Source organism: Syngnathoides biaculeatus, chromosome 12 (assembly GCF_019802595.1).
Source record: "Syngnathoides biaculeatus isolate LvHL_M chromosome 12, ASM1980259v1, whole genome shotgun sequence".
In the NCBI taxonomy this organism is placed as follows: domain Eukaryota; kingdom Metazoa; phylum Chordata; class Actinopteri; order Syngnathiformes; family Syngnathidae; genus Syngnathoides; species Syngnathoides biaculeatus.
Window position 1 is genome coordinate 7,997,467 of NC_084651.1, and position 12,582 is coordinate 8,010,048.

Genomic DNA, 12,582 nt, shown 5'->3' on the forward strand with positions numbered 1-12,582 from the left:
TAGTGCATAAACAACAAAAAAAAAAACTTTTGAGTGTTGAATTGCCACCATAAAAATCAATTTGCTCCCATGCTATTCTAAATGAGTAAAAGCCAAAACAACTCAAAATGGAATAAACGTAACTTTATATACAACGATAGCAAAACAATTCATGAATAACCTTATGCTCTAATGAACGTAGAACATCACTTCTGACAAATATTTCATAAACACAAAGGCTATGTTGTACTGCTGTGAATTTGCCCTGCCCTCGAGGCATGCGCAGAAAGGGTTGAGGACGCCCCCTCGTGGTCACCAAAGTTACAACTCCATGCAGGACCTGACGTGCGCATTTTTTTTCCTTACCTCAACAAAATCAAATCCAACTCAAAATTCCACGTGTTTAATGCAAAGGAAAATGGGCATAATTTTGTCATATAAATCTCTTAAAAGAAAAATAAAAAAAGAGGTATCATCATCATCATCATCATCATCATCATCATTGCTAATAACCATAATAAAAATCCATTCCAATTGAATGAAATCAGAATAAACTTAACAGTCGATAAGAATTGGGTGGGGTCAAGTTTTGAGGAGTGAAAGTGCTCCCAGCGTAGACAAGAATCAGCGTGACAAAAGGTACTTTTTCCTTTTTTTTTTTTTAAATTTGAGGTGTCCAGGGGAATGTTGCTGAAACTTCACTTGCCTTCACATCGCAAACTTCTTTGTCCACTCTTTGGCGACTTCGTTGTACCTACAGCAACAAATCAAAGTACAATTTTTTGTTTTAAAAAAAAAAAAAAAAAAAAAAAGTTTGGAAATCAGCAATTGTGGCTTCCACACTTACTTTTGTCTGTCTGATTTGTACGTGTGTGCTATGTCAGGGACTAGCGGGTCGTCGGGGTTGGGATCGCATAGCAAAGAGCATATGGACAATAACACTGGAACGGCACAGAACAGAGAAACGTATAACAAGCAACCTAAACTTTATAAAAGTGACAGTTAGTTCTTAATAGGAAACTTAAATATCGCGTTGGAAATATTTTGTGTCATGGCCGCGTGGAGAGGAAAAACTCAAGGGATCCGATAAAACTGGGTCTGGAGTCCGGAGAGCTAAAGTGAACGTACCTTTCGATACGGTGAGGGCAGGTGACCACTGCGACCTTAGTATGTCCAGGCAGATGCTGCCATTGCTGTTTATATTTGGATGATAAATTTTTGTGGTGAAAGCCACCTGTGGGAGGGACAAGTCAAGAAAGACGATTCAATGGTTAAATGGCATGCTTTCATTGTTTGACATAGAACTTTACCAGGACACAAATGATATCCCAAAATGCCTTTGAGGTGACATTAAGGAAAATTACATTTGTAATCGTTTGTATGCAAATTAATTTGATACATAACATTTTTTCCTGTATCATTTTATTGTGTAATTCGGTAAGTGACAGCAGTCCAGCCAAATCATACGATACGATGCAAATACGCAACTTAACCAATCACGGCATTGACAGTACTTGCGCATGTGCTGTGCAAGTACACACTCCATAACAATAACATTGCGGTAGAGTTTAGTAATGCCAATGCTAATCCCTTATCATGGAGAAATGAGGGGGTATTGAATGCGATGCGCCGGCTCCTCAAACCCAAGTAAAAAAAGAAGAACTGCGGTTCTTTTAAGATGGAATGGCTGTCGGAGGCTGTGCAAATAGAAGAACAAGCGGTGAAACAGGGTGAGAGCTTTTCTCTTTCGAGTAAGAAAAACTGCTAGTTAAATTTCTCAGACAATACTTTACTTGGCATTAAAATGAATGCAACGCTTACGGGCACGCTACCCTGAGAACGCCCCGATCTCGTCAGATCTCGGATGCTAAGTGGGTTTGGCCATGGTTAGTACTTGGACGGGAGACCCCCCGGGAACACCAGGTACTATAAGCTTCTCTCCTCGGCTAAATGCAGAGGGGTTGCATCAGCACGCGGCGTAAAACTGTGCCAAACAAATATGTGTTCATCTAAGATGACATGCTGTGGCGACCCCTAACGGGACAAGCTGAAAAGAAGAAGAATGCTGTCAGTTCAACAAATCCACAATCACATGGCAAAGTATGTGAGTATACCAGAAAGCTGGCAAAGCAAAAACGATCCCTTTCAATTTGTGAATTCAATCAATGAGATAGTGCAGAATGACTCTGTGCGTAAGTTTAAAAATGCACCCTGGCATAGTCTAACAGTAGACGGGAGCACAGACATAACAGGACACAAAATGCCAGTCATACATATCAAATTCAGGGAGGGAAATGATGTCAGCTATAAAACTGTGTAAGTTGTCCAAATGCGTCATATTGAAAGTAAACTAATGGAAATTGCTGTTGGAATTGGATTCTTTTGATAAACTATGAAACTTTCTATGATGATGTGTGATATTGGTGTGTGGCCACAGTGAGCACTTCTGTTGCTCACGGTGGTCTTCAGGTGTGCTCAGGGATCTTGTCTGTATGCCCAGACAGATGAAAAATTAGAGGGAACGTTGGGGTCGAGGGTCCTGACCACCCCAAAAGAGTGCAATTAATCAAGTAAATATTTTATTTTCCCGTTTCTGAAAGTGTGGGCAAGCTGTTGTGCACACCTGACATCATCGTGTCAAGGCCAAAAGGTAAGCAAAGCTGCACTGGATCCCTCAGTTAAATTGTCGCTGCGGTGGGGATCGCGGGTTATTTGCCTTTGCTCATGTGCCGTGTGTAATTCATTGGCTCGGTTGGGAACAATGACGTGCTGCCTCCACAGAGGAAAATACAATCCATCCCATCTTATAGGGTACAGATGCCAAACTTAAGGCCCGGGGGCCAAATCTGGCCTGCTGCAGGATTTTATGTGCTCCGCGAAGGAAAATTATGAGAATCAACTTCCATTAATTAAAAAAAAAAAAAATCTGGACTGAAGTTTCAAATCATCATACAAATGATAACATTGATATATTCCTCGCAATATTCTGTGCCCCACGGCAATAGTTAAAAAAAAAAAAAGCCATTACTCTTGATTTGTGATGACAAAACTAGCTCATAAATTCCATCTGTAAATATGATGAGGTGAAAGATTTGCATGGTGTCACATTCATAACAGCCCTCTGGGGGAAACTAACACAAACATGAGTTCGACACCCCTGTTATGTGGTGTTTCGCAGGTTTAGGGCCGCCTCTTTTTGCTTTAAAGAGCTGGAAGCGCAGCCGCCTCCAGTCGGCGAGGTAACGAAAGGGGCAACACAAGTTTTTGGGGGTGGAAATGGGCGGACTCACTTTTATGTTTCAGTATTCTCTCCCCCAAACAGGGTCATCAGCAAGTGTGTAAAGTGTGCCATTACGTTTTACCCTTGGGTTATTTTGACAAAAGTATGTCACAAACTTAAGAGACCTGAGAACGGTTTCAAATTGTGAAACAAAAATGCTGTGCCACATCAAAACTAGAATCTCCAACTCAACCCACGCAGTCTCACTAAAAACGATGCCTTGTAAAGTGAAAGATATTATCATGATGAGAGTTTGACCCGAACGTGGATTAATCTAGTTTCCTTTATTTCCGATGGTGGAGAGAAAAATATCTTTGGAAATCTGATTGTGTTAAGACATTTAAGGATTTCTCTAGCCCGAGTTGATTGATAACAAAGACTTCTCTGAAGATCACAACTCAAACAGTGAGATTAAAAACCTACCTTAGGTGGTTTAAAGGGATAGTCTGTGGGGAAATGGACGGAAAGGAAGAAAACCCCTCCGTGGTATGGACTGTCATTCTGAGACGGAAAAGGAACACAGAGGTCAATCGAAACGTTTTTATTACCTTCTTCCATGCATTGAATTTGTAGCAAAAAAAGAATTGCTGATATTTAAAAAAAAAAAAGTAATAATAATCTAAAGCTATTATCTCAACAGTGTCACAAGACCAGCATACTAGTGTGCCAGGCTAAACACTTTAAAACAGGAAACAAGGGGGTGCTGAAAAGTCAACATACAGCCATATTGTCTGCACATTCTGAGGACTGAAAGAAATACAGGGAAAAAAAAAAAAAAAAGAATCTAGAAAAATCTTACCGGTCCAGTGATGGTGGCTTGCCAATGGAACACTATGAAAGACAAAAAAAGGTTATTAAGAAACTAGAAAGACCAGTTACTTCAAAGGATTGTGTACATGAATGCCAAGAGGCCCGGTTATTGTTTACAAAGGCACATACCATACATATTACGACAAGATGTCATAAATCATGGATAATATCACGCAAACAAGCCGCATAAGGAACTACAACCCCTGCCGATTCGCAGACTTACCTACCTGCGATTCCCACACTATTAAGTATTCGCTAAAAAAAATGCCCTATTCACACTCAATTACATATTTTGTAGCTCTTCCTACAATGCCATAAGATGTCGTCATAATGCCACATTCCTCTTAAGGTGGCATGTTAGAGGAGTAGCAGCTGCCCCGCTGGATGATAGACAACATTTGACATCTTTGCAGTTTTTGAAAGCAGATTATTCCCTTGCCCCATGGCTCACCCGCTGACAATACAAAAAAAGTCCACCTGGTAAAAAGTTTTTATGCCCCTCGACTGAAGTTTAGCACCCGTTTGAGAGAAGGTAAAAAGTTTCATTCATTGGATGCTTCAGAGTGTGATAAAGTTTTACCTTGTACCGACGTCACGCTGTTCAAAGGCTTCAAAACAGCGTAAAATGTACCGCGTGTGGGAGCAGGGCGACGGCCAACCTGGCACTGAACTCACTTCGGAGGACAGAAAAACTTCTTGCCAGGCAGCAATATTGCAACGCTGTGCTAGTGTCAGTGATGGGAATGGTTTGCTTACAAAAAAAAAAAAAAAGAAAAACCAAAATTGTCAAATGTTGACGGCCTCACATCTGTCCCAGTGATACCTGAGATCAAATAGAAAGGAGGAAGTGTACAATGACTTGTGGGACACCCTATACAGTGGCATCTTAGAAAATGGATGAATGAATTTGAAATGTATTACTTTTTTTTAAAAAAAAAAAAGGTTATGTAATCAATCAGGAAAAAATTGGCTAGTAGTAAATTGTGTTAAATTATTATACGTAATTCTGTTCGGGGTTTTTTTGCGAGGGGGGGTTCCAAATAACAACCAATCCTGAATACATTGTCACGTTTCTGTCCATAATCTGTAATTTCACTAAGAAATAAATATTGGGTATCGAGGGAGGTTTAAAAACTGCATTGTGAACTTTGTCACACTATGGGTTCACCACTCTTCTCGAGCAGTCTTCAAAAACAGACATCCAGAATTAACACACGTGTATGAATCACCTTCGGGTGTCAAAAAAAAAAAAAAAAATATATATATATATATAATATATATATATATATATATATATATATCGAGAGAGAGATGACGATGATGATTAAAAACAAACCATTTTATATGACTCACTGTCGTCTCCTACAGGCCCAGCCGAACACGAAGCAGGAGGGTCCCGCTGCAAGTCCATCAATTCCTAACAAAAACACTGTTTAAGGCATTTTTAAAACACTTTTGAGGGACTAGGGGGAAGAAACCGACGTTAAGGTCAAGTGACGACCGGTGTATGGGCATCTAAAATAAACCAAAAACACAAAAACAACAGGAAAAAAAATATGACAAAGATTACAGATGAGTAAAAACAAGCGAACACGCCTTACATCCCTTGCTAGGCCAACTTTAGCCAACCAAGTTAGCTTAGTCGAGTTGGAACCAGACGTGCCAGGGACTTAAATGTTAATGATTGCAGCGTCGGGGCAGTTCACATTGACTGAGTGTCTGTTTTACATGTGAAAATAGAATCCGTCCACGCTAATATTTACATCAAACTACTTGGCAAACACGGCGATGAATGTTGGCTGAATTAACCGGCTATCTCGACGTGCCCTGGCGACTTAAGAACAAATGATACGGGGAAAAGCTCACCTTCTTTATTCTTTTCAAAGCCATGATAACTCTTCGGTGTTGCGTGGGGAAGATCGGGGCGTCAAACCGGCAACTGTCAACTCGCAACAATGACCCGATCCGATGTTTAATTGTTTGGAGACGAAACTGGTTCGCTTTTTGTTTCCGCGTTTTTGTCTGAGCGCGGTGCATCGTGGGCATTGTAGTGTGCGAGCCACGTCTCTCTTAAAGGGGCCGCACGCTTGAGGCCTTCGGAGTCGGGAAGTGTGGACACTCTGTGAACTCACCGCACTGCTCTGTCATTGGTTACATGTGCGTCACATGTGCTACGGGCACCATGTTGTTTCTGTGCGTTTGCATATCCCTCGCCGTCCCCATGCTTTTGACTTTGGTGGCTTTGCTCAGACTTTGCTACGTTGGAAGTGGATTTTTGTCTAAAACGGTTTGTTGTGCGGCCGGAGGCTGTTCAAATCATCCTGGAATTGGCATACTGATGCTTTATTTCCCGAGAAAAACCCAGAATGACAACATACTGTATTCTTTTGAAAGGGAAAATGAAGTCACTATTTGTTTTCGAGATAAGACTAATTGTTTCTTTATGGTTAGAAGTAGGTGGTCACTGTCAAATATTGCTCGCATTCAATTGTTTTATCTTGTTAATAATTAACTTGCACAGGGTGTACTTCCATGTTCCATGTTGGCTGCAATGACGTGTGAGTAAAGTTCATTCAAATCAAGTACAGCACACCAAAGATGTATAAATATCCATGTGTGAAATACATCATTGGATTTCCTTTAATGTTAGGAATAAATTGACAGTGAACGCAATCATAAGGCTCATGCTGGCTACACTAAAAGGTGGGTAACAAGATGGTGCCTCAGCGCACGGCTGCTCAGATAAATTCCTTCTAGTTCCTTCCTGTTATTACTTAGTCACTACTAGAGTCACTTTGAAAACTCCGTTGAGACAGTTCATTCATTTGACTCCGTTTGATTGGTCAAACGGCGTCAAATCTCTCTTTTTGTTACAATGGATTAGTGAAACAATCATATGACAGGAAGTCTGTGACAACCCCCCCACCGCCCTAAAAAATGATCACACAAGAAATCATAGATTTTTTTTTCAAGATAAAAAATACAAGTTGCGATCAGAATGTATTCCAATGTGAAGGTTTAAAATAATCTTTTTGTCTTAAAAAAATAACAGTACAAGTAAAACGTATCTTGATGTAAAACTACAGTACTCTGACAAGTACAATTTATCCACAAAGTGATTGAGCAACTGTTACACAGTAAATGTAATATTTAATTGTTAATATCCACTTTACCTGCTTTCTGCAGAACGTAGTACCACGGCACCTATTGTTTACAAACAGGAACAAGATGATTTATCCTCTGGAAGAAAAAAAAATCAAAACCATAAAAACAACAATATTGTTGCAGGTAAAATAAACAAATATTTCTAATATTACAACCATTAATGAATAGGTTTTGCGTCGCTTTTTGCCTTAAGTGTCTGACTTTCGACGATCATCCATTTCACCAGCTTTTATCGCCCCACAGGTGCACTTTAAAATTTGATGCTTTGGCCTAAAATACCCTTTTGGTGATGAATGCTTGAACTCCAAAGCAGATTTATGATTGAATTGAGCAGACGGCTCCTGATGATCACAAATTATTATCCATCCATCAGTTTTCTTTGCCGCTTATCCTCACGAGTGCTGGAGCCTATGCCAGCTGTCAACGGGGTACACCCTGAACTGGTTGCAAGTCAATCGCAGGGCACATAGAGACAAACAGTCACCCGCAAAATCCCACCGAGGGGCAATTTAGAGTGTCCAATTAATGTTGCATGTTTTTGGGGATGTGGGAGGAAACCGGAGTGCCCGGAAAAAAACGACGCAGGCACGGGGAGAACATGCAAACTCCACATAGGCGGGGCCGGGATCGAACCCAGGTCCTCAGAATTGTGAGGCTTTACCAGCTGCGCCACCATGCCGCCCCCTACAACTATGTTGTATATATATTTTTTAATGCTTTATGTTTTTGGAAAGTAATTATGTGACGTAATAGTAGTGGGTATTAAGCGTTGGATTAAGTGAGCAAATGAAGCCCCCAGCTACCAAATTCACAATTTGCCTGTTGTTGTGACCACATTTAGCCCACAATAAAGCAAATTCTCTCTTTTTATTAAATTTATGATTTATTTTTTAATTTTGATGAAGCTTGCAGGGAAAAGCAGCTGAGCTGAATATTCAGGTCCTACTGGTCAATAGCTTAAGTCCAGAGAGAGCAAAGGCCACGCAAGGACAGGACACAAACACAGGCGCCAGACAGGAAGAGGGGGGTCGTAGCTCCAATTTTTCATATCTTGCCTGCGCTGCGTAGCTAAAATGAAATTCTTACCATTTGTTTCCACCGCATTGATTTACAAGGAATCGAATGAGCGCATTTTGAATTCATGGCATTTTCTCAGAGATTTGAGGAACAACCTTGTCTAATCAACTTCTTTGTAAAATCTCAGGAGGATCCAAACTTTGCTTAGGAATATGAATTACGAATGCAATCTTCTGAATAGTAGTGCAAGGGTGTGTAACATTTTGCAAGTGAAGTTAAAAAAAAAAACTGGAGCGCATGCTGTGCAGAGCGGAGCCGGCCGGGGGACTTCTAAGCCAAAGTAAATCAATAATCAATTTTATAGGTCAAATCTGAGGGGAACTGAAAGCATCCGGATGCTGTGTCTCTTTCCGAAATTAAATGTTTCATATTTGTGTGTTTATCAGCAAAATGGTAATAAAACACTTGCAGGTCTTGATGTTAGTAACATTTGTTCAACTCAAAGATGTTTTAACAATTCTTCTCAATACAATGATAACAACACGCAGTTCTGATTGACGGATGTCCGAGAGGTGCAAATATAAAGCCCCTCTCATATTATGTCATGTCATTATCCAAGCCGCTTATCCTCACAAGGGCTGCGGGAAAGCTGGACCGTATCCCAGCTAGCTTCGGTCGAAAGGCGGACTACACCCTGAACTGGTTGCCAGTTAGTCGCAGGGCAGACATCGACACCATCACTGAGCGGGAATTGATCCCACGCTGCCTGCACCAAAGGCAGGCGTGTGTACCACTACACCATCGTATTATGGAAAATTAATTTTTTTAATTGCCTATACAGTGAATCCTCATTTATCGCAGGGCAGAACTTCCAGACCCACCGGTAACAGATGAAAACCGACGATATAGAGATTGTGTAACAAATGCTTTTATTAAATATGCTGAGGATTTACACCTCCCACACACTTTAAAGACTTTTAAGCTTATTAAAATGAGTTTTAATACCCTGGCCTCGCTCTTTTGTTTGCACAACTCTACAAATAAAATGCAGTTATTGTAAAATGGACGCATAACACGAGAACCAAAGATTTATTTAAACATCAACCAAACTGTGTAATTTTGTATCACCGAAGTCTACGATCTTAAACGTAGACTACCGGAAATTAGCATCGGTGAGTACAATGCACAGTAATTATGAACCTTCCAACAACTGTTATTACAATTTGTAGTTGCATATAATTAACAACTCCCACTTTCTATGACTGTAATAAAAGGGTCAAATTTGATATACACACAATGGCGACACACACACACACACACACACACACACCACACACACACACACACACACACACACAGTTCTAAAGTTGTCACAAGTGAATTAAACCTCACTTGGTTTTATGCTTTCCTCATCCTCATTGTAACCAAAACATCGCTCCGCATTTGCATGAGACAGAACCAACCCCGAAAAACATCCAGATTTTTATTTACATTTTGAAAACCCGCCATAATACGTGGGCGTTGCAGATAATCCTTCCCGGATCACCTCCCCGAATGGGGCTTTTGTAGGTCCTCGTGTTGTGGTCTGCGCGTGAATTCAACGTGCAAATACTTGTGTTAAGCGCCCGCAAATGGCCTCGGCGGAGGAATAATAATAATAATAATATTCAGTATAATGACGGGCCGCGATTCAATAACAGAGCGAGCTGCGGCGGAATTAATTTCTACCTATCTTGTACAGGTCGATGGATGGGTGATGTAATTTCCTTAAGAGGGTACGTGTTGCATTATATACCAATTTAGTGGTGCATTCGAGCCTGTGAAGGAAAGCAGAAATACATTTTTGACATAGATCCAAATCAACATAGAGATGCTAGTCCTGTGTGCTAATTGTAATTTTTACTTTTATTTTAGATTTTTTTTTTAGAGGCAAATTATATCGAGTCGCATCTAGAGATCCAAACCTAGTTTGTTCCATGGCCATGTTTGTCATTTTTAAAACGTATCCTAAATCATCTTTCCCACTGATATGGAAAGAAATTCCATTATACAGTTCCAACCTATGCCCATAGAAAAGCAAAACATCTTGGGTCTTTGAATATGGAATAACGGCATTCTATCTTCACATAAAAAAAATGACAATTCAAAAGAATGTAAATAACCAGTTTTTGCCACAATTCAACAAAGATTGTGCTACTCCTTCGGGTGTGCACCCTTAGGCCACCTGAGGACACTATGATACAGAGACACACAAGAAGAAGTTTCATAACTGACTCAGTAAGCTGCAGTAATATTAGTCATATTTCACAAAGGATAACGAATATATAACTGTGATTATTCTATTATACTGTTTGTGTATGTGTGTTGCTCCACTGTTTGAGTTCAAGTCACCATTGCTCAAATAGAACAGTGACACTGACGCTATTTGTTAGCCCATCTATGACGTTTTGCATCATCTGCTGCCATTAAACAAACATATCAATGTGATTATTCTATTATACTGTTTGTGTATGTGTGTTGCTCCACCGTTTGAGTTCAAGCCACCATTGCTCAAATAGTTAGAACAGTGACACTGATCGTATTTCTTAGCTCATCTATTGTGTTTTGTACCATCTGCTGCTATTAAATGAACATTTGACTGATTATTCTATTATGCTGTTTGTGTATGTGTTTTGCTCCACCGTTTGTGTTGAAGCCACCATTGTCATATAGTTAGAACAGTGACACTAATGCTATTTGTTAGCCCGTCTATGGTGTTTTGCACTGTTTGCTGCCATTAAGGTAAAGACACTAAGTCAAAGCTACACGGTGGTTTTAAATATACAAACTGTAACTGTACTTGTTTTATGTTTTGTTTCACAGTAAAATTCGACTAGGTCTGGAAGTGGCAACAAACAGCTTGATGCCTCTTTTTTTGGGTGGGGGTTTTGAGGGGAGGGGTAAGAATTGTTCACTACCTGCCAAACCACTGCATGATTCTAATTGAGTTAAATTTACAGTCACTATACAGCACTTGTATCTCCCTCATATCCTCAAAAAATCTAATTTTGGTTTTGTGGAACTAAAATTAACTTTTCAAAAATACAGTAGTGTCGTGCCTCGAAATATTATTGCCAGTCACATGGCTCTGGTGTAAACTATCATAAAGAATCCACTCGCAATACATCTGGCGGATGATATGATGCGCTATGATGGGCTAAGAAGCAAAGTAATTTAGTCAATTATTTGGCTATTCTGACTAATTTCTAAGCTTCAGTGCCCTATTTATTGCGAGTAATGCAATTTGTAGCTATAATTAAGACCACCTCGTCTTTCTAGGAATGCCCTGTGGTCAATTCTATTTACGAACATCATGTTTCCCGAGGAAAAAAAAAATCTACGGGAGTTAGGCGTGTGTCTCCAAAACGGTCTGCAATTTATTCCGCACACGCGATTGGTCGGGGATCGATGCGCGTCCACGGCGCAGCGAGAAGGGTGCGCGCCCGCGTGCTTCGCAGCATAGCGGGGAGAAAGGAACGAGGCAAGTGTGGGAGAGAGAGAGCGAGAGAGAGAGAGAGAGAGAGAGAGAAAGAGAGAGGCAGTGAGAGAGCGTGTGACGGGCAGCGAGTGTAGTCCGCCGAATGTTCGCCTCCTGGAGCCGCCGATGAGCCCGCCTCGCGTTCCTGTGCGCGCCGCTTGACAACGCTCAAGGCCAGCTGGGTCCACGGCGTCCGCGCACGTCCCGATCCCCGGGTCCCACCAGCCTTGGGGGGCTGCGCGCTTTTTCAGGTGAGCCCCCCCCCCCCCCACCCCCACACACACACACAACACACAGATACACGACCACTCACAAGACACACAACGCGGTCTGTCCCGTTTTTTTTTTTTTTTCTCCCCCCCAGTCCTGTGTTTACGGGCGGACGAGGGGCGTTGTTGATCGCTGTCCAAGGTGCTGGCCAAGAAACAAGGCAGCCTCATGCACGAGCAGCTCGCACGCATGCACCACTTCGTGTTTTTTTTTCTTTTTTTTTTGCATGCCACCTAAATGGTGGGGGCTGCTTAATATCCACGCACCGATGCAGTGTGGCGGGGAATAAATAACAGCAACGACGACGGAGCGGAAACGTGCACATGCTACGTTTGCCTATATGTGAGCACCCGAGTGGCTGCTGTGTCTAAGCTGCATTGTGGAGTGCCTCCTCCAGGGAACGGTGTACTGTTTCTACAGCATCTGCCGAATGCTCAGTCCATTCACTTGATGGTTTCTACAATCTCAGTTTAAAACAAAAAAAAATATGAAATTAGTGTACAGTCACTGATAGTGTAGTGGTACATTCAGCTGACTTCCGTAC

At 41.2% G+C, this 12,582-nt stretch overlaps 2 protein-coding genes across 4 annotated transcripts in view; one reads left to right on the forward strand and one right to left on the reverse strand.

Annotated features, from left to right (window-relative positions):
- Nucleotides 1-108: 108 nt before the first annotated feature.
- LOC133509403 (ubiquitin-conjugating enzyme E2 D4-like) lies at nucleotides 109-6,116 on the reverse strand. Its single transcript, XM_061836330.1, has 7 exons — nucleotides 5,936-6,116; nucleotides 5,423-5,486; nucleotides 4,059-4,090; nucleotides 3,683-3,760; nucleotides 1,108-1,213; nucleotides 827-920; nucleotides 109-733 (listed from the first exon to the last, which is right to left on the reverse strand). The coding sequence occupies exons 1-7, from the start codon at nucleotides 6,113-6,115 to the stop codon at nucleotides 688-690; spliced, it is 600 nt and encodes a 199-aa protein (XP_061692314.1). The 5' UTR covers nucleotide 6,116; the 3' UTR covers nucleotides 109-687.
- A 5,733-nt stretch (nucleotides 6,117-11,849) lies between these two features.
- The window catches only part of rgs7a (regulator of G protein signaling 7a), a 71,410-nt gene continuing 70,677 nt past the window's right edge, over nucleotides 11,850-12,582 (forward strand). For all 3 annotated transcript variants that reach the window (XM_061836327.1, XM_061836326.1, XM_061836328.1), the window contains exon 1: nucleotides 11,850-12,019. The gene's annotated coding sequence lies outside the window, so the exon portion shown is untranslated. The remainder of the gene's footprint in view (nucleotides 12,020-12,582) is intronic.

What these genes read in the sequence shown, in the direction of transcription:
- LOC133509403 (XM_061836330.1), bottom strand. Translation starts at nt 6,115, where the DNA reads ATGCCCACGATGCACCGCGCTCAGACAAAAACGCGGAAACAAAAAGCG. An exon ending in TGGGCCTGTAGGAGACGACA is followed by an intron (nt 4,091 to 5,422) that starts GTGAGTCATATA and finishes TGTCTTTCATAG; the next exon opens with TGTTCCATTGGCAAGCCACC. An exon ending in AAGCCACCATCACTGGACCG is followed by an intron (nt 3,761 to 4,058) that starts GTAAGATTTTTC and finishes TTTCCGTCTCAG; the next exon opens with AATGACAGTCCATACCACGG.